Source organism: Gadus chalcogrammus, chromosome 1, assembly GCF_026213295.1.
Source record: "Gadus chalcogrammus isolate NIFS_2021 chromosome 1, NIFS_Gcha_1.0, whole genome shotgun sequence".
Lineage (NCBI taxonomy): Eukaryota > Metazoa > Chordata > Actinopteri > Gadiformes > Gadidae > Gadus > Gadus chalcogrammus.
The window spans coordinates 18,352,992-18,375,548 of record NC_079412.1 but is presented as its reverse complement, the minus strand read 5'-3'; the positions used below and the strand labels follow the sequence as shown (position 1 = coordinate 18,375,548).

The 22,557-nt window shown below is 43.5% G+C and overlaps 1 protein-coding gene across 2 annotated transcripts in view; it reads right to left on the bottom strand.

Annotated features, from left to right (window-relative positions):
- Positions 1 to 1,721: 1,721 nt before the first annotated feature.
- The window catches only part of LOC130385354 (complement receptor type 2-like), a 28,594-nt gene continuing 7,758 nt past the window's right edge, over positions 1,722 to 22,557 (bottom strand). The window contains exons 8-17 of one of the 2 annotated variants that reach the window (XM_056593825.1): positions 18,570 to 18,749; positions 14,662 to 14,844; positions 13,645 to 13,830; positions 13,376 to 13,472; positions 13,154 to 13,227; positions 12,753 to 12,926; positions 10,544 to 10,723; positions 5,527 to 5,706; positions 3,559 to 3,738; positions 1,722 to 2,061 (exon numbers count right to left, since the gene is read on the bottom strand). In XM_056593825.1, coding sequence (XP_056449800.1) covers positions 1,994 to 2,061; positions 3,559 to 3,738; positions 5,527 to 5,706; positions 10,544 to 10,723; positions 12,753 to 12,926; positions 13,154 to 13,227; positions 13,376 to 13,472; positions 13,645 to 13,830; positions 14,662 to 14,844; positions 18,570 to 18,749 — 1,502 coding nt within the window. In that variant the 3' untranslated portion in view covers positions 1,722 to 1,993. The remainder of the gene's footprint in view (positions 2,062 to 3,558; positions 3,739 to 5,526; positions 5,707 to 10,543; positions 10,724 to 12,752; positions 12,927 to 13,153; positions 13,228 to 13,375; positions 13,473 to 13,644; positions 13,831 to 14,661; positions 14,845 to 18,569; positions 18,750 to 22,557) is intronic. The other variant, XM_056593835.1, reaches the window with a different exon arrangement.

The following is a 22,557-nucleotide window of genomic DNA, read 5'->3' as shown; positions in this document are numbered from 1 at the left end:
CAGCACAGAAACAAACGACAAAAACCACCTTGTTTGTCCATCCACAACACAACGGAAGTGACCCACTCTTTAAAGGGATCCTGTACCTGTTGAACACCTCTGGTGAGAGACACAGGATTTAGACCCAGGGAGGCATTTTGTGGAATACGCCTCTGAAAGAGAGACAGAAATGTCATTGATGGACATCGAGTTTGCTGCTTCTTCTATAAGGTCCACTTTGATGTCTCAGTCTCATGCTGTCCTGACCGCTGATAGATTATAGAGATTATAGGTTCAACACAGTTTCTCTACACAGAAAAAAATCCATTTCCTTTTTTGTTCTTTCACATTTCTTTTTCATTTCAATCTTGTAAATAGTGAAAATACATAGACGAGGGTTGAATCTTTCTTTTAATCCTAATTTGCATCAAGCATGACCCCCCCCCCCCTGAAAAAACTCTGTCAGCCCCTCTCTCAGCCCCATCGGAAATCCTTTCGAATAAAACACTCCCGTCTGCTTTTACTGCAATCTTTAATCAGAATAAATAAAGCTCTTCCAAAGAATGCCAGGGGCAGACCATGTTACATTCCTGATGAACATGAACACTCCTTAAACTAGGCTATACACCCCAACATAACTACATTGCATGTGAAATGTGCTTTGGCTGTCAGCGAATGTAATTTAGAGTTCTCCTCTTGCTTAGCGTTTTCTACGCATCAGTCACTGTGGGCAGAGATTGGAAAATGAGGATTTTTTATATATATAGTGTAACTTATCTCTTGAAAGAGAAAGTGTCAAGACAGTGTGTTAGAAATGTAACATTCCTGATTCCTGATGTTTAGAACGTATTTCGTTTTAATGTCAAAACCGCGAACAAAACAGGGTAAAATTTATGTGCTCGGAATCCAAAACACTTGATTTGGGTCTTAGGAAGCTCTCCAGATAGATCTGGGCACCAGTGCAATCAAATTGTTACTGACAATTGCATTGTCACTGACCAAACGACAATGATAAAATAAAATAAAAACTATTCTGGAAACTCAACCCCCTAAATAAAAATAAAAGCATAACGAATTCCTTCCCACCGTTTGCCATTGAATAAATTTCAGCGAGATGATACTGGTTTTGTACTTGCTTTGTAAATATAAAAAAAAAGTAATGATAGTGTATAGTGTCTCATACACAAAGGTTTTAGTTGTAGGTATCTGAACATCAGGATGACACAAAGGGATTGTGACCACATTGTCAAACACCAGGGGGGGCAATGTGGAGCTGTGCAGATCTCCAGTCATAAGGAAAGTGGAAATATTGATTTAATTTCACCATGTGCTCGCCCAGTTGGGCATTGATCCCAGCTCATTGGCAATCAATCAAGTATGTTATGTGTGGCTCTGGAGTCAAATACGTTTCCATCCTTCTATAGTCGTCCCTCCATTCCATTTGTCCTGCAACCTGATCTTTTTGTCGCCTTTTAGCAAGAGTTTGCTATGATGTATCATAGAGTTGATATTTGCACTTGAATTGTTATTGCTCATGTAAAGAAATGTCTGGATTTGTATTGTCTTTTTAAATGAATGAAATTTGTGTCGTTATTTTCCATAGCTCCTTTTGTTCATAAAATACTCTCACTCACCATTTAGTCAGTAGAAATGAAACACGTAACCTTATCCATTGTAAGAGAAAATAACTGTACAGAGGTTAATGCAACTGGAATGTGTACTTGTTACTGTCCAAAACACCAAAATAAACAAACTGTACTTCATCTTAATATATTCTGTTTATTATTGCCAAAGATGACCGATGATCAAACATTTAATTGTATCACAAAAGATAGCCTTATCAAAAATGCATTATTTTTGTGGAAGGCGAAGTACATAGTTTGCATATATGACACTGCTACTCCCATCAAGGCCAAATGTGCTACTTTTCTGCTGAAATTGTGACTTTATATACTCTTGATGGTTGGTTGGATAAGACATTTTGTTGTGAAAGGTCTTATCCATATGCATTCAATCAATATCTATTCCCTCCATATCCATACCCTCCATAATTTCCATATCCATTCCCTCCATATCCATTCCCTGTAACAAAAGAAAATAGAAAGACATGAACTGTATGAAAATAGTGAACCAATAATGGGGAGACAAAGAGCAAGTTAGAGAAATGGTGGAGCACATGAAAGTGGATCTATGCTCCGGCAATCCTACTATGTTAAAGTGCCATTTCTGGGCCGGAAAAATAAAATCAGCAGAAGGCTGAGTTACGCTTTGTTTTCTGTCCCGTTCCGGAGATATAGTTGATGAAGCTTTCAGAAATAGATTTTCTACAGTGGCCAATCTAAACGTATTGAATTGAAACCTTACAGGCAGATTTTCTTTTTTTAATTTACTAGTGCTGGTGCAGATTTCAGCTGTTCTGCCGTGAGACATTAAACATGAACCTTAAAGGTCCCATGGCATGCTACTTTATGGATGCTTTAATATACTCTAGATATTAGTGGGCCCCTAACACAGTATTTGAAGACGTTCCTGAAATTCAGCCGTGGTGCAGAATTACAGCCACTACGAGCCAGTCGCACATTGAGCTTTCCCCAAACGCGCCGTTTCGGTGTCTGTAGCTTTAATGCAAATGAGGAGGAGAGAGGCGGGTCAAGGAGGAGGGTGGGGGTGTGGACCTGAGCAGCATGCGGCCACGGAACCATGCGCTCTGTTTACAGTGGATGTATCGCAATGGCGAAGCGCACACAGCCTTTGGCCGTGTTCGGTAAATATTCTAGAACACTCGGGGTGCACCGGTGGGAGTCCTGGAGCTCTATATCTAAATAATATCATATTATACATAGAAATCTATATCATATAATATATATTATCACGGCCAATAGCTGTGTGCACCTCCAGACGATATTATGAACCTCAAACGACTGCGTCGGGTTCTCCGACGTCTCTGGTTCTTCCACTTCCACATCAATCTGAAGTAGACTGAACCGCGTGCTGCCCGCTGCCCGCTGCCAGGCGGTGGTGCTTCGTGGCGGTGGTTCCTAGTGGCAGCGGGCGGTGGGCAGCATGTCGCAGTTCATGTACTTCAGGGAGTCAAAGCCAAAGTTCCTTTCCCCCAATTCCTTCTCAACCAGGGCTGAGGTAACCCCAACTACTGTCTCGTTGTGGAAATACCAGAGAAAAGAGTCGACGTGTTATGCGCCATAACAGCAACAGCAGAACGGTTATCCATGAAACAAAGAAGTGTACAACGCTTGTGTTACAGTGTGTGCAATCACACACACACACACAGACATGTGGCGCTCGCACGGTCGTAGCTCATTGCGGGCCAAATTCTCTGGGCGGGCAAGGCAGAGTAAGGGGAGGTAATTTGGCCCCTTATGACGACATATGGGGCCACATTCCAATTCAGCGCGCTTGGGCTTTAATTTTTACAAAGGCGAGCAGGATAGTGCTCGTTTTACACCAAATGCAAGTTTTAGCCAATGGAGGACGATAGGCAGGCTAGGGGAACTCATATTAATGTTAGAAAACCTCATAAAGTGAGATTTTCATGCCATGGGACCTTTAAGTTTTACTTACAAATGCATTGGGGAAGAGCGGGGGTCCATTTCCCCTCCAGGCTACAGGACACGGAGGCCTGGCCCACCAGAACGAAGCCAGAGTTGCATGAGAAGGTCATCGAGGACCTGTACCCAAACGGTGGGCGCCACGACCCTGACTGAGACGAGTACGGCACGTATGGACGAGGACATTCAACATCTGTAAGGAAAAATACATTCATCTGGTCGTATTCTTAGCTCAAATTGTATTGATTAATATATAAACAATATGTTTTAAATGGCAAATAATAATAACACTTTTAAGCACTTTTCATTAAAGGGATACTTCACTGATACAGAACCGCCGTTCTATCATTATAAAACCGCTATTATCATATAATATTTTTTCTTCCCTCAGTCTAGCCCAGTCTTCCCTTGGCCCAGCTGTCCTCCTTACATTTCTCCTGACCTGACGTCAAATGACGCGTTTGACGTCATGTCAGTAGAAATTTGCTTGCCTGCTAGAAGCATGGACCTATTAAAGAAGGCTAGAAGGGCCGAGGGCTACAAACCACTGGTTCCACAAATTTGTAAGCCCACAAATAAAGAATGAGGGGGACAGGAGCTGGCGTACGAGATGTAAGCACAAAACTCCACCATGTTTCTTCACCGCTTAGCTAGAGAACTAGACCGACACAAACCTCCGAACATGGCAGAAGCTAATTTGCAATGGGAAACAGCCGAAGTGGAGAGGAAGAATTGGGGGAAACGTTGGCTTTGACTCTCTGAAGTCCAGATTGAACTGCAACTTCAGATTGTTGTGGAAGGACCAGCGACGTCTGAGAACCCGACCCAGTAGTTTTTTCATAATATCATCTCAAATAACTCTGTCGGGTTCTCCAATGTCTCTGGTTCTTCCACGTCCACATCAATCTGAAGTAGACTGAACCACGACATGGAGGAGAAAGGGACGGTTGACCGCGACTGTCTCCCGCCGGAGCCTTGCTGCAGAGGCACCACCGCCTCCTGCAGTGGGCAGCGCCGAGGCGGTGGTCCCTCGGCAGCGGGAAGGGGGAAGCGGGGCTCAAGCGGGAGACAATCACGGGCAACAATCCCTTTCTCCTCCATGTCGTGGTTCAAGTACTTCAGGGAGTCAAAGCCAAAGATCCTTTCCCCCAGTTCCTTCTCAACCATGGCAGAGATAACCTCATAAAAGATGTGTAAATCCCTTGCGTTACAGTCCTGGAGCTCTATATCTAAATAATATCATATCATACATAGATATCTACATCATATAATACATATTATCACGGCCAAAAGCTGTGTGCGCCTCCAGACGATATATGAATCTCAAACGACTGCGTCGGGTTCTCCGACGTCTCTGGTTCTTCCACTTCCACATCAAACTGAAGTAGACTGAACCGCGTGCTGCCCGCTGCCCGCTGCCGGGCGGTGGTGCTTCGTGGCGGTGGTTCCTAGTGGCAGCGGGCGGTGGGCAGCATTTCGCAGTTCATGTACTTCAGGGAGTCAAAGCCAAAGTTCCTTTCCCCCAATTCCTTCTCAACCAGGGCTGAGATAACCCCAACTACTGTCTCGTTGTGGAAATACCAGAGAAAAGAACCGACGTGTTATGCGCCATAACAGCAACAGCAGAACGGTTATCCATGAAACAAAGAAGTGTACAACACTTGCGTTACAGTGTGTTTAATCACACACACACACAGACATGTGGCGCTCGCACGGTCGTAGCTCATTGTCTTATTGCATGCCGAATTCTCTGAGCGGGCAAGGCAGAGTAAGGGGAGGTAATTTGGCCCCTTATGACGACAAATGGGGCCCCATTCCAAATCAGCACGCTTGAGCTTTCATTTTTACAAAGGCGAGCAGGATGCCTAGTGCTCGTTTTACACCGAACGCAAGTTTTAGCCACTGGAGGACGATAGGCAGGCTAGGGGAACTCATATTAATGTTAGAAAACCTCATAAAGTGAGATTTAAGTTTTACTTACAAATGCATTGGGGAAGAGCGGGGGTCCATCTCCCCTCCAGGCTACAGGACACGGAGGCCTGGCCCACCAGAACGAAGCCAGAGTTGCATGAGAAGGTCATCGAGGACCTGTACCCAAACGGTGGGCGCCACGACCCTGACTGAGACGAGTACGGCACGTTTGGACGAGGACATTCAACATCTGTAAGGAAAAAGACATTCATCTGGTTACTCTGTCGTATTCTTAGCACAAATTGTATTGATTAATATATACACAATATGTTTTAAATGGCAAATAATAATAACACTTTTAAGCACTTTTCAATGAAGGGATACTTCACCGACACAGAACCGGCGTTCTATCATTATAAAATCTCTATTATAATATAATATTTCTTCTTCCCTCAGTCTAGCCCAGTCTTCCCTTGGCCAAGCTGTCCTCCTTACATTTCTCCTGACCTGACGTCAAATGACGCGTTTGACGTCCACCAATTTGGACCGCTATTTAACAGTGGAATGGGTAGGAATCAAATGGGTACCGTTTCCTGTACGTAGGGTAACCAGACGTCCTGTTTTGCCCGGACTTGCCCTCTTTTTGAGACACGGGATTTTGGCCTGATAACTAGTCAGGGGCGTTAGGCCAATAATCCCTTGGACGATCTGGAGGTATGCTTTGTTGATCTGAATAAACATTGTGTCTCAGAGTGATACTGCCTTGCGTCACATTGATTCTCGAGCTTGCTGCTTTGCTTAGAAACGATCCAGAGCAAGAGACTACACCACATCAGGCGACCGAAATGGTAGCGAAAGAGCGCATAAGTGTTTTTGGCTGGGTTGTAGGCAGTGGAGGGAAACACAGAAATTAGTTTGCCTGCTACAAGCATGGACCTATTAAAGGCCGTGTTGAAGGGTTTATTTTCCAACGAATTTTTGCAATTTGCTTGTTGGTAATAAAGATTTAAACTGTTATTTATTGTATTTAATGCTGTTAGGTATCACAAAACGGAATGTAATACAAAAAAGTAGGTACAATTTTAGCGGTTTGCTATTGATTCTCATTTCCCCCAGAATGCATTGCATGACGTCACGTTGGGGAGACACGGACCAAAGCCGCATTGAGACCCTTGAGAGTAGAGACTAGTAAGAGAGTGTTCAGCAGATTATTCTGATACATAGATAAATACATAGATATTATATATATATGCTACACATGAACCTCCTAAGACGGCGCAATTTGATTGGATCGCTATCTCGGGATATGGAGCAATATCCCATGATTGACATCTCAAACTCGATATTGTTTTCATCCAAAATGTCGCTAAAAACAACCAATAAACCTTCGGTCTCGGGGGCTATTCCCAACTATTCACTTCGCCTTCAGTGAATAATTGTTGATTAATAGCCTAGATAGATAGATACAGGGCTCTCAAGACTCACGCATTCAGCGTGAGACACACGCATTCGGCGTGAGACACGTAGCCACGACAACAAGCGACGCATTCGGCTGATGGTCACCAGTTAACACGGCCACGAAGAACCAGAGACGTTGGAGTACCCGACGGAGTCGTTTGAGATGATATTATGAAAAAACGACTGGGTCGGGTTCTCCGACGTCACTGGTTCTTCCACGTCCACATCAATCTGAAAGTAGACTGAACCGCGACATGAGGAGAAAGGGATTGTTGCCCGCGATGGTTGACCGTGATCGTCTCCCGCCGGAGCCTTGCTGCAGAGGGACCAGCGCCTCTGCAGCGGTCAGTGCCAAGGCGATGGTCCCTCGGCAGCGGGCAGCGGGAAGCGAGGCTCAAGCAGGAGACGATCACGGGCAACAATCCCTTTCTCTTCCATGTCGTGGTTCATGTACTTCAAGGAATCAAAGCCAAAGTTCCTTTCCCCCAATTCCTTCTCAACCTTGGCTGCGATAACCCCCAATACGAGTCTCGTTGTGGAAATACCAGAGACAAGAGTCCGACGTGTTATGCGCCATAACACCAACAGCAGAACGGTTATCTAAATAACAAAGAATTGTAAAACACTTGCGTTACAGTCCAAAATCTATATCTAAATAATATCATATAATACATAGATATCTATATCATTTACTTTATTTTATTTATTTATTTTATTGGTTTAGTTCAGGGACATTGCACACTAATCAACATTCAAAATGTAAGTGAGCCAGAGTAAGCCTAAGAGGCTAGTTTTCATCTGTTGTCCCCTGCCAGATTTCAAAAGGCAACCTAAAATTACAGAAATAAAATGCATATAAATAAAGATTAAAAAAAACATAGTCGTAAGAATGAATTGACAGACAATGGCAAACAAACAATAAAATAAGCAGACAATAAAACACAGTGTACATTAAACATTTAAGGAAAGTGCACAAAACAGTAGATTAGAGCAGGACAAACGCACCTACAATAAAAACACATTCAGCAGCATAGAACACAAACATGCAGCACAAACATATATAGCAGCATAAAGCACAAACATGCAGCACAGACATACAGCAGCCTAAAGCATAAACATGCAGCACAAACATATACAGCAGCATAAAGCACAAACATGCAGCACAATTAACTTAGACACTAACATGACCAGCACAGGACAGGAGCACACAAGAGACAAGCAAGCAGGACACAGCATTTACTAAGAAGTCGGCAGGAGAAGCAATTGCAGTCCTAGTGTGTACATAATTGATTACCAATAAGCCATATTTTCAGCTGTCCTGAAAAGGGATGGTAAGAACTAATTTCTCTAATATGAGCTGGTAGTGAGTTCCATTCCTGTGACGCTGTAACTGAGAATGCTGAGTGGCTAAAGGCACTTTTTCTAAAGGGTACTACACGAGCCTCTGGTTGTCCGGTTTGTATTTGTATTTGACCCCTGAGTGATACACTGTTGAAGTGGTGGGGGGGCTTTGTTGTGCAAAATTTAAAAAATAAGGCAAAGATTTGCATACTTTATTAGGTTGTCCCAGCTCAGAAGTTTATACTTTCTTAAAATTAGACAATGGTGGTAGGTGTTTGACTTCCGGTCCAAGACTTTCAGGGTTCGTTTATACAGTGTTTCAAGTGGTTTAAGTGCTGTCTTATTGGCTTGTGCGAAGCTGGTCAAACAGTATGTGAAATGTGACATTATCATAGCATGCATATAAATCTTGGCTGCGTCAGTTGAAATTGAATTTCTAATAAAGCGAAAATTCGATAAGTTAAAATTAACCCTGTGACCTACTTTTTAGGGGTCCAAGCCAACAGGTTGGATCCCTATTGTTTTTTTTACATGAGATTTGAATGACAGTTGAGAGTCGATTGGGAGGCCAAGGTACTTGAACTCAGAGACAACTTGTAATTTTACTCCTGACAGCATTATGGCTGGGTCTGGAGTGCTACATTGCTTTTTGGAAAAAAAACATGTTTTTGATGTATTTAGTTGAAGGCATGATTGAATTAGCCAAGTTGAGATGCGGTTCAATGCATTGGTGAGTGTTGCTGCAGCCTGAAGTTTATTGCTGCCATGTGTAAAAATCACATCGTCATCAGCATAAAGCTGAATCTCTACATCAGAGCACACAGAGGGCAAGTAATTTATATAAAGACTGAAAAGAAGTGGACCTAGTATTGACCCTTGTGGGACACCTGCTAGTGTATCCAGCGCAGAAGATTTTTGATTGCTGATATTCACACACTGGATTCTGTTCATTAAATATGATTCTGACCACTTGAGGGCGTTATTGGAGAAATTGAATGAGGAGAGTTTGGAAATGAGTACGTTGTGATTTACTGTGTCAAAAGCTTTTCTAAGGTCTAAGAATACAGCCCCAACAGTACCTCCCTTGTCCATCATAGACTTTTCAATTAAGAGGCAGCTGGCAGTGTCTCTAGAATGATTGGCTCTAAAACCAAATTGCATGGGATGCAGTGAGAAGGGGCTGTTGTTTAAATGGGAAATGAGTTGTTCTGCTACCCACTTCTCTGCGACCTTGGACACCACGGGCAAGATGCTGATTGGCCTGTAATTACAAATAGCCTGAGAATCGCCTGACTTAAAAATAGGTGATACAACGGCTGTCTTCCAAACCTTTGGGAATACCCCTTGTGAGATTGACAGATTGATGATCTGTGTAATGGGGGGTGCCAATACATCTTTAAGGTGTTTGAGCATGGCTGAGTCCATACCATAAACATCTTTTGCGGTGGAATGTTTGAGGGAATTTACGAGCATTTGAACTTTACTGTCTGTGATGCAATTGATGTTAAAAATCATATGATACATATTATCACGGCCAAAAGCTGTGTGCGCCTCCAGACGATATATGAATCACATACGACAGCGTCGGGTTCTCCGACGTCTCTGGTTCTTCCACTTCCACATCAATCTGAAGTAGACTGAACCACGTGCTGCCCGCTGCCAGGCGGTGGTGCTTCGTGGCGGTGGTTCCTAGCGGCAGCGGGCGGTGGGCAGCATGTCGCAGTTCATGTACTTCAGGGAGTCAAAGCCAAAGTTCCTTTCCCCCAATTCCTTCTCAACCAGGGCTGAGATAACCCCAACTACTGTCTCGTTGTGGAAATACCAGAGAAAAGAACCGACGTGTTATGCACCATAACAGCAACAGCAGAACGGTTATCAGAATAACAAAGGAGTGTACAACACTTGCGATACAGTGTGTTTAATCACACACACACACACATGTGGCGCTCGCACGGTCGTAGCTCTTTGTCTTATTGGCGGGCCAAATTCTCTGGGCGGGCAAGGCAGAGGGGAGGTAATTTGGGGAGGTAATTTGACACCTTATGACGTAATTTTCCCCCTTATGACGTAATTTGGCCCCTTATGACGACATATGGGGCCACATTCCAAATCAGCGCGCTTGAGCTTCCATTTTTCTAAAGGCGAGCAGGATGCCTAGTGCTTGTTTTACACCAAACGCAAATTTTAGCCAGTGGGGGACGATAGGCAGGCTAGGGGAACTCATATTAATGTTAGAAAACCTCATAAAGTGAGATTTTCATGCCATGAAACCTTTAAGTTTTACTTACAAATGCATTGGGGAAGAGCGGGGGTCCATCTCCCCTCCAGGCTACAGGACACGGAGGACTGGCCCTCCAGAACGTAGCCAGGGTCGCATGAGAAGGTCATCGAGGCCCTGTACCTAAACGGTGGGCGCCACGACCCTGACAGGGACGAGTGCGGCACGTTTGGACGAGGACATTCAACATCTGTAATGAAAAAGAAATTCATCTGGTCACTCGGTCGTATTCTTAGCACAAATTGTATTGATTAATATTTATACAATATGTTTTAAATGGCAAATAATAATACTTTTAAGCACTTTTCATTAAAGGGATACTTCACCGACACAGAACCGCCGTTCTATCATTATAAAATCTCTATTATAATATAATATTTTTTCTTCCCTCAGTCTAGCCCAGTCTTCCCTTGGCCCAGCTGCCCTCCTTACATTTCTCCTGACCTGACGTCAAATGACGCGTTTGACGTCATGTCAGTAGAAATTTGTTTGATGGCTAAAACCATGGACCTATTAAAGAAGGCTAGAAGGGCCGAGGACTACATACCACCAGCTCACGTACGAGATGACAAAATCACAAAATTCCACCATGTTTCTTCACCGTTTAGCTAGAGAACTAGACCGACACAAACCTCCGAACATGGCAGAAGCTAATTTGCAATGGGAGTCCAGATTGAACTGCAACTTCAGATTGATGTGGAAGGACCAGAGACATCGGGAACCAGACGCAGTCGTTTTTTCATAATATCATCTCAAACTACTCCGTCGGGTTCACCGACGTCTCTGGTTCTTCCACGCCTCTGGTTCTTCCACATTAAAGGTTGTATCAGCGATTCTGGTTGCCCTGACTTCCGTTGAGAGATTCCAAACAAACAGAGCCAGCTAGCCCCTCCCTCCCGTGTTTTGAAAATGATCATGGACACGCATTTTCATGAACGTGCATGACCATGAACGCGCAACACATACGACACTCGAAGGGTCGCATAGCCCAGGCACGAGCGCGAAACACCACAACATCCACCCCTTTTCTGTGATTGGTTGGAACACTGTTTATTTTGATTTTGAGGTGATGGTAGTACCATTAGTTTTTGTGTGCGATCTCGGAGCCTAGGCTGCCTAGAGAGACACGATTTTTTGACAGCCTGCTTATGGGATGGGCAGCTTGCGGATCGTGAGGAAAAAGCTGATGAATGTGATACTTTATGTTTCAATCAGAATCGCTGATACAACCTTCAATCTGAAGTAGACTGAACTGCGACATGGAGGAGAAAGGGTTTGAGGCCCGCGATTGTGGAACGCGATTGTCTCTCCGCCGGAGCCCCGCTGCCGTGGTGCAGCGGGCAGCGGGGCTCCAGCGGGAGACAATCAAGGGCAACAATCCCTTTCTCCTCCATGTCGCGGTTCGCAGTTCCACATCAATCTGAAGTTACAGTTCTTCAAAGTTAACGTCTCTTCCCCCAATTCGTTCTCTACATTCCGCACCTATGAATTGATACCGACGCCCGATCCGCACACGAAGGATGATTTGAAACATTGGGTCGAACACCGGGGAATTATACTATCTGGTGTTTGGCGTGGTGCTTTAGATTGCTGTGCAAAAAATCTCACTCGCAATCGCAAAACCCGTGACCAACCCGCGCTGTTCAGGCGTCCGACCCGACCAGCACCCGTGTCCCGACACAGTACCTACATTATTTTTCCCCTGTTTCATCGAAATTGTGCGGTTCACCCGTCGGGTACCCGAACCCGTGCAGGACTCTGGCCGACGTAACATTGCAGCTGATTGGCTGCTATGTTACGTCCCCCAGGGAGTGAACGAAGATTGGCTGCTATGTTACATCCCCCAGGGAGTGAACGCTGATTGGCTGTTATGTTACGTCCCTCAGGGAGTGAACGCTGATTGGCTGTTATGTTATGCTGATTGGCATTGTGGGAGTTGTCGTCTTCAATCCGCAAGCGCCAAAATGTCACTGTCTCCCTTTCCTTGGTCAAGGGGGCACAACATTTGAAATTGATGCTACTATTCGACTTTCAATACAGATTCATGTCTCCACCGGTGAAGTATTCCTTTAAGGTTATCCCGTAGTAATGCATAAGGCTTAAATATGACATACTAGGAAAGCTAAAGCAACAATATACTTACTAGTTCCTAACTAAACCTAAATCAAATAATGGATTAAAATGATCTTTGTTCTGATGGGGGGGATGTGGAGTGGTACCTTTGCAGACGGGAGGGGGGGCACTCCAGGTCGCGTTCTCGCTGCACGAGATGGCCTTCTGGCCCACAAGAGTTCCCTGACGGCAGCGGAATATCAGGACCTGACTGTACGCGTACGAGGCCTTCCAGGGGCCCAATGTCTCTGTGTTGGTCTTTGGTTTGGTACACTGCACGGCTAGGGGACACACGACACCACACACACACGTGTGCGCAAACACACACACACACACACACACACACACACACACACACACACACACACACACACACACACACACACACACACACACACACACACACACACACACACACACACACAGATTAAACGAAGGCTGCAGAAATACAAACAATACCAAAAAGGTTCTGGAAGGTGACCTTACTGCGTATTGGGGTGACACTGACCTTCACAAAAGGCTGGACGTCCATCCCAACCAACACTCAAGCAGGTCCTGTTGGCCTTTCCCACCAGAAAGTATCTGGTAATGGAGCGCGGGAAGCAGTTACAGCTACAGATTATATTACACTCTTTCTCCATACATCACTAAATAATCAAATGGCTCATTTGAATGACACACACACACACGTGCACGCAGTCTTGCACGCACGCACGCACACACCTCTTACCCCTTGGCACAGACTGTTGTGGCTCTATGTCCAAATTCTACTCCAGTATAGATGACCTCTCCGTTCAGGATCTCTCCAGCAGAGCCACATGAACTGCCTGGTGTGAAAGATGAAATCATCAATCTGGTGGTCAGGACCCTCATAAACATCTACCTCTGTTGAATGCGATACTGGAGTTATTTATGTAATAATTAATGATGAATTTACTTATAAACTATAGGCTACGGTAGGTTGTTCAAATAAAGTTGAAACCACAGAGAATTTCTTACGTTCACATTTTATGGTTAAAGGCGACCATGTAAATGTTTTAGGTAAACATCTTCGGTGTCGATTGCCCCCGGACAGAGCATATCCAACGGCACACGAGTAGCTGATTTCGACTCCAGGGACGAAGCTGGTCTCTTTGTCTTCAAGGTAGGCATTGGCAACGGTGTTAACTGGCCTACCGCAGACCCCTGGAAAGGAAGAAAACGTGCTTTCAATTAAAATAGCATGTTTGTAATGTTTGTTTTTTTAACAATATGTTTTTGTTAATTTATTTTTCAACCAAACAAATATGAATAGTAGCAACAATTTTGGCTATACCTATACCAGTGAGGAGTATGAAACACTCTTTTAAAAAACTAAACCAGCTGTAAATGGAAAGTATTTAGAAATGTTTCTTTCAGACAAAACAATATTACTTTGATTCATTACAAATGTAACTCACAATAAGTGCAACAATGAAGATGAATATGAAACTCCAAAAATGCAGCTATTATCCACTAACAAAATGTAAAGTATCATTGTCATAATCATAATAGAGTATTATAGTGTGTTTACTTTTGTTTTGGATATTCTGGGTAGGCGTAGCAGAATCTAAATGACTCACCCCTGTTGGCCCCTTGACCGGTTTCCTACTCCCTACTGCCCTGGCCCAGCTCTGTACGGACACTATCATTTATGTATATATTTGTATATTTCGTATTCAATAGTAGACCATGTAATAGGCTACGAAATCAACGCGCTGACCGATACATACATCTAATAGACAAGAGTACCGGCCAATAGAAAATCGTGGGAGCGTTACCTTAAAAAAAATAAAATAAAAATAAAGGGCTTTATTGTTCCACGTTCACAACAGAGATTACAAAAAGGGGGTGGGTCATTTAAACGAGGACTGTGCAAATCGAAATTTGAAGCAGTCGTAATATAAAACAGCCTACTGACGCACGCACTTATGCAATACTATTTCAAAGTCACGAAAGAACATAAAAAGATACATTTGGGGAAGGTGAGCTACTCACGGGCGCACTTCGTCCACTGCCCCTCCAGACACCTCAGGACCCCCGAGGTCGTCTGTGTAGTTGAGCAGTCGTACAGCTCCTCTTCATTGGTCACGGCGCTCGTCTCTTTGTAGTTGTTTGCAGTTACCTTTGTGAACTCACCATCTTGCCTATTTTCACAAGCGTTTCCTTGTTCTCGAGGTGCTGTAAAATAAAGAGAAAGTTAAGTAGATTGTTTTAACAACGTTCACGTTTTTAGAAACTCCGAAACAATTGAGCGGTTGCGGGAGGAATAAATAACCTGCAGCGTGGATCGAAAGCGCAAGAAACAATATTATCCCCACCTACATCATCATCGGTGCCATGTTGCTCTGTCGAAGGATACATCTTCACTATAAGGTCGAGTATAAGTAGTGGGAGGTGTCCGGGAGCCCAAACACATTGGAAACAGGGTGTAGGCCTATTGTTTAGCCATTGGTATTTGGATTCATTTAAATTAATTTGAAAATAATAATACTCTACTTTTCGGAACATTACGTTGAAAAGGAAGAGATAAATACCACTGGGGGGTCTGCCGTTTGGAGGAGACCGGGACACCTTCAGTGATGTAAGCAAGATCATAATAGAGATTGTGTGAAAGTGTATTCTTTTTCAAGCTTATCAAATAGCCTACAGTAATATATTTCCCCCTTCTTTTTTTTCCATATTTGAGACATGACTAACAGTCATTGGGCTCGTTTTACCAAAATGTTAGGTTATTCAAGTTTATATTCCCTAAACCTAAAGGTTTGGCATGACGTAAAAAAACGTTTTTCCCATGCTCTTGTCAGGCTGTTGTGTAAGCTTACACAGGGCTATTCAACCTCCTTAACAATTGGGCCGAAAAGGAAAACCACTGGGGGTTCATGGGCCAAACAGAGTAAAACTACGTGAATGAATAGCTACAAATAAATCGTACTTAAAGTAGTGTTAACTTAATATATATAGTATCCTACTACTACATGGAATAAACTTGTCAGACGCATTCCTTACTTCTTCACTTTTAATCATATCATTATAAAGGTTTTGTTCTCACATATTTTGGACACGTATTTAGAATTAAACAATGTTGTTTGAATCATCACAAAACAGAACTACTGTACATATGAGACATTTTGAGCCAGTGAGTCACCGAGAAAGATTGCACTGCCTTATTGCCTAGTTTGGCTCATCCTGAGACACTCATGCAGCTTCTCATAGGTCATGGAGCAAAGTGCCGTTGTTCTGATGGCATTTCTGACGTAGTGCATCCGTCAGAAATCTTGGTGTCCTGTTTGACCCTCAATTAGGCTTTGACCAACATATAAGAAGTATAACTAGAATTGCCTTTTTCCATCTGAGAAACATTGCAAGAATCAGACCAATGTTATCTGCAGTGGATGCAGAGACACTGATTCATGCATTTGTTTCGTCAAGACTGGACTATTGCAATGCACTGTTCTCGGGATTACCGAACTCTACCACAAAAAGTCTACAGCTGGTACACAATGCGGCAGCTAGACTGCTGACCAGAACGAGAAAGTTTGATCATATTACACCTATTCTCGCCTCTCTACACTGGCTACCAATAACTTTCAGATCAGACTTGAAGGTGCTATTGTTAACCTATAAAGCCTTGCATGGATTATCTCCATCGTACCTGAAGGACCTGATCATTCCTTATAGTCCTTCTCGGTCCCTCCGGTCTTCGGGAGCCGGCCTTCTTTCACTGCCGAAGGTTAAAAAGAAATCGGCTGGACAGAGAGCGTTTGCCTACCGAGCCCCCTTCCTATGGAATAGGCTGCCATCAGCGATCAGGGAAGCTGACTCTGTGGAGCTATTCAAAGGAAAGCTCAAAACGCACCTCTACAATCTTGCATTTGGAGTGTGAAAACAACAGATGCGAAGTGAAGACTACTCTGTTTGCTTGTGCTTTTCTTATTACATTATACATTCCCACCATGTACTTTTCCGTTCTAATTCACTATTCTGTCTGTTCTAGCGTGTTGCGGGTGCTGGATTGGATGCCTGGACTCTCCTCATGGATAACCGGCCAGAACCCCATCACCATTTTAATTTGATGTGCATGTATTTACCTGTATGTCAATTGTGGCACCCATTGCACTCCTGACCATCCCTGGAAGAAGGGATCCCCTACACTGCGTTTCTTCTCAAGATTTCTTCCTTGCTGATTCAAGGGAGTTTTTTCTTGCCCGTGTGGGGGCAAGGGTAAAGGGGGGTGTCATAAATATTTGGCCTGTTAAGCCCTTTGAGACTGTAATGGTGATTAAGGGCTATACAAATAAAATTGAATTGAATTGAATTCATATGAGAAAAGCTAGACTCACACGTATCGGTTGAGCCAAACATTGTCAGAATAAGTGATGCCAGTTCCTGATTGTGGGGTACCGATACTGGCTAGTATCACCGGCTACACACAGAAACCTGATTTGCATGGAACTATGTCTCTCCTTTATTTATTTATTTTTTTGCATGCAACCTCTTGCGGGCCAGAAAGAAATGAAGAGGGGCCGCAAGTTAAATAGGCCTGCCCTAAAGGTTTGGCATGACGTCAAAAAAACGTTTTTCCCATGCTCTTGTCAGGCTGTTGTGTAGGCTTACATTTGGGTGGGGCTCGGTACTACTCATGCCTCAGAATCAGGAAGCCTACATTTGCTAACCACAACTGTTCCTGTCTGATCATAGCTTCTCAGAACAGATAATGTAATCCAATAGATTATTTAAAAAAGCAGGGGATGGTGGAGGAACAGAGGGAGCCGCCCCCAGCTTGGCACCTGGCAGAGGGCAAAGGGCAGAGTGGCAGCTCAGCTTGTCCACTTCTTCCGCTCTCCTTCTTCAGTGGCAAAAATCTGTGTGACTTAACTATATATATAAATATATATATATATATATATATATATATTTATATATATACACCAGCCTATGGCAGCGGACCGGGGTCTCCGTCCTCAGGTCGTGACAGAGATCTAGAGGAGGCCAGGCGCAGAGGGACCTGTTTGGCGTCCTCTTTCCCCCCAGTAACCCCCTTTGCGGCCTCTGATGGACAGAGCGCGCTACGACTGGTCAGGCCTGATCCTGGTGGATATCTATGATATAGATATCTTTATCATATAATGCATATTATCACGGCCAATAGCTGTGTGTGCACCTCCAGACGATATATGAATCACAAACAACTGGTCGGGTTCTCCGACGTCTCTGGTTCTTCCACTTCCACATCAATCTGAAGTAGACTGAACCGCGTGCGGCAAGCTGCCCGCTGCCAGGCGGTGGTGCTTCGTGGCGGTGGTTCCTAGCGGCAGCGGGCGGTGGGCAGCATGTCGCAGTTGATGTACTTCAGGGAGTCAAAGCCAAAGTTCCTTTCCCCAAATTCCTTCTCAACCAGGGCTGAGGTAACCCCAACTACTGTCTCGTTGTGGAAGTACCAGAGAAAATAACCGACGTGTTATGCGCCATAACAGCAACAGCAGAACGGTTATCCAAATAACAAAGAAGTGTACAACACTTGCGATACAGTGTGTGTAATCACACACACACACACATGTGGCGCTCGCACGTCGTAGCTCTTTGTCTTATTGGCGGGCCAAATTCTCTGGGCGGGCAAGGCAGAGGGGAGGTAATTTGGGGAGGTAATTTGGCCCCTTATGACGTAATTTTGCCCCTTATGACGTAATTTGGCCCCTTATGACGACATATGGGGCCACATTCCAAATCATCGCGCTTGAGCTTCCATTTTTACAAAGGCGAGCAGGATGCCTAGTGCTCGTTTTATACCAAACGCAAATTTTAGCCAGTGGGGGACGATAGGCAGGCTAGTGGAACTCTTATTAATGTTAGAAAACCTCATAAAGTGAGATTTTCATGCCATGAGACCATTAAGTTTTACTTACAAATGCATTGGGGAAGAGCGGGGGTCCATCTCCCCTCCAGGCTACAGGACACGGAGGACTGGCCCTCCAGAACGTAGCCAGGGTCGCATGAGAAGGTCATCGAGGCCCTATACCTAAACGGTGGGCGCCACGACCCTGACAGGGACGAGTGCGGCACGTTTGGACGAGGACATTCAACATCTGTAAGGAAAAAGACATTCATCTGGTCGTATTCTTAGCTCAAATTATATTGATTAATATATACACAATATGTTTTAAATGGCAAATAATAATAACACTTTTAAGCACTTTTCATTAAAGGGATACTTCACTGATACAGAACCGCCGTTCCATCATTATGAAATCGCTATTATCATATAATATTTTTTCTTCCCTCAGTCTAGCCCAGTCTTCCCTTGGCCCAGCTGTCCTCCTTACATTTCTCCTGACCTGACGTCAAATGACGCGTTTGACGTCATGTCAGTAGAAATTCGTTTGCCTGCTACAAGCATGGACCTATTAAAGGCCGTGTTGAAGGGTTTATTTTCCAACGAATTTTTGCAATTTGCTTGTTGGTAATGAAGATTTAAACTGTTATTTATTGTATTTAATGCTGTTAGGTATCACAAAACGGAATGTAATACGAAAAAGTAGGTAAAATTTTAGCGGTTTGCTATTGATTCTCATTTCCCCCAGAATGCATTGCATGACGTCACGTTGGGGAGACACGGACCAAAGCCGCATTGAGACCCTTGAGAGTAGAGACTAGTAAGAGAGTGTTCAGCAGATTATTCTGATACATAGATAAATACATAGATATTATATATATATGCTACACATGAACCTCCTAAGACGGCGCAATTTGATTGGATCGCTATCTCGGGATATTGAGCAATATCCCATGATTGACATCTCAAACTCGATATTGTTTTCATCCAAAATGACGCTAAAAACAACCAATAAACCTTCGGTCTCGGGGGCTATTCCCAACTATTCACTTCGCCTTCAGTGAATAATTGTTGATTAATAGCCTAGATAGATAGATACAGGGCTCTCAAGACTCACGCATTCAGCGTGAGACACACGCATTCGGCGTGAGACACGTAGCCACGACAACAAGCGACGCATTCGGCTGATGGTCACCAGTTAACACGGCCACGAAGAACCAGAGACGTTGGAGTACCCGACGGAGTCGTTTGAGATGATATTATGAAAAAACGACTGGGTCGGGTTCTCCGACGTCACTGGTTCTTCCACGTCCACATCAATCTGAAAGTAGACTGAACCGCGACATGAGGAGAAAGGGATTGTTGCCCGCGATGGTTGACCGTGATCGTCTCCCGCCGGAGCCTTGCTGCAGAGGGACCAGCGCCTCTGCAGCAGTCAGTGCCAAGGCGATGGTCCCTCGGCAGCGGGCAGCGGGAAGTGAGGCTCAAGCAGGAGACGATCACGGGCAACAATCCCTTTCTCTTCCATGTCGTGGTTCATGTACTTCAAGGAATCAAAGCCAAAGTTTCTTTCCCCCAATTCCTTCTCAACCTTGGCTGCGATAACCCCCACTACGAGTCTCGTTGTGGAAATACCAGAGACAAGAGTCCGACGTGTTATGCGCCATAACACCAACAGCAGAACGGTTATCTAAATAACAAAGAATTGTAAAACACTTGCGTTACAGTCCTGGAGCTCTATATCTAAATAATATCATGTAATACATAGATATCTATATCATTTATTTTATTTTATTTATTTATTTTATTGGTTTAGTTCAGGGACATTGCACACTAATCAACATTCAAAATGTAAGTGAGCCAGAGTTAGCCTAAGAGGCTAGTTTTCATCTGTTGTCCCCTGCCAGATTTCAAAAGGCAACCTAAAATTACAGAAATAAAATGCATATAAATAAAGATTAAAAAAAACATAGTCGTAAGAATGAATTGACAGACAATGGCAAACAAACAATAAAATAAGCAGACAATAGAACAGTGTACATTAAACATTTAAGGAAAGTGCACAAAACAGTAGATAAGAGCAGGACAAACGCACCTACAATAAAAACACATTCAGCAGCATAGAACACAAACATGCAGCACAAACATATATAGCAGCATAAAGCACAAACATGCAGCACAGACATACAGCAGCCTAAAGCATAAACATGCAGCACAAACATATACAGCAGCATAAAGCACAAACATGCAGCACAATTAACTTAGACACTAACATGACCAGCACAGGACAGGAGCACACAAGAGACAAGCAAGCAGGACACAGCATTTACTAAGAAGTCGGCAGGAGAAGCAATTGCAGTCCTAGTGTGTACATAATTGATTACCAATAAGCCATATTTTCAGCTGTCCTGAAAAGGGATGGTAAGAACTAATTTCTCTAATATGAGCTGGTAGTGAGTTCCATTCCTGTGACGCTGTAACTGAGAATGCTGAGTGGCTAAAGGCACTTTTTCTAAAGGGTACTACACGAGCCTCTGGTTGTCCGGTTTGTATTTGTATTTGACCTCTGAGTGATACACTGTTGAAGTGGTGGGGGGGCTTTGTTGTGCAAAATTTAAAAAATAAGGCAAAGATTTGCATACTTTATTAGGTTGTCCCAGCTCAGAAGTTTAGACTTTCTTAAAATTAGACAATGGTGGTAAGTGTTTGACTTCCGGTCCAAGTCTTTCAGGGTTCGTTTATACAGTGTTTCAAGTGGTTTAAGTGCTGTCTTATTGGCTTGTGCGAAGCTGGTCAAACAGTATGTGAAATGTGACATTATCATAGCATGCATATAAATCTTGGCTGCGTCAGTTGAAATTGAATTTCTAATAAAGCGAAAATTCGATAAGTTAAAATTAACCCTGTGACCTACTTTTTAGGGGTCCAAGCCAACAGGTTGGATCCCTATTGTTTTTTTTACATGAGATTTGAATGACAGTTGAGAGTCGATTGGGAGGCCAAGGTACTTGAACTCAGAGACAACTTGTAATTTTACTCCTGACAGCATTATGGCTGGGTCTGGAGTGCTACATTGCTTTTTGGAAAAAAAACATGCTGACTGTTTTTGATGTATTTAGTTGAAGGCATGATTGAATTAGCCAAGTTGAGATGCGGTTCAATGCATTGGTGAGTGTTGCTGCAGCCTGAAGTTTATTGCTACCATGTGTAAAAATCACATCGTCATCAGCATAAAGCTGAATCTCTACATCAGAGCACACAGAGGGCAAGTCATTTATATAAAGACTGAAAAGAAGTGGACCTAGTATTGACCCTTGTGGGACACCTGCTAGTGTATCCAGCGCAGAAGATTTTTGATTGCTGATATTCACACACTGGATTCTGTTCATTAAATATGATTCTGACCACTTGAGGGCGTTATTGGAGAAATTGAATGAGGAGAGTTTGGAAATGAGTACGTTGTGATTTACTGTGTCAAAAGCTTTTCTAAGGTCTAAGAATACAGCCCCAACAGTACCTCCCTTGTCCATCATAGACTTAACCTTTTCAATTAACCCTCATAGGGTGTTCGTGTTTTTGTTACACAGGAGGTGCTGCTGGGTCTGGTGGACCCATTGCATTTTAGGCCTTTTAATTCAACATAATCTAACTTCTTTTAAAAAAAACTATATTTTAAATACTCACCAAATGGTTACTTCAACCCAATTGCAAGTAATATAAACAACACATATGTTAAATTTGATCCCTTTACCTTTGTTAAATCACATTTATGAATAGAGGTGCCACTCGTTTTTGTTTCTTTTTGTATTAAAATGCAACAAAATAAGGAAATGCCTCATAAAACAGGCATAACTGGGAAATAATCAACATCATTAGAAATTGAAACATACTCAATAACATCTGTCTGAACAACACATTAAAGCCTTTGAACACAGCCATTATACGTATATCAGACTATACCACACATGAGGGGCAGAGTCTCACTGTGTGTGTATTGCATATGTATTTTTTGCACTGGTTGCATTTATATTGTGTTTTTCTGTCCATCATGGGTCCACACC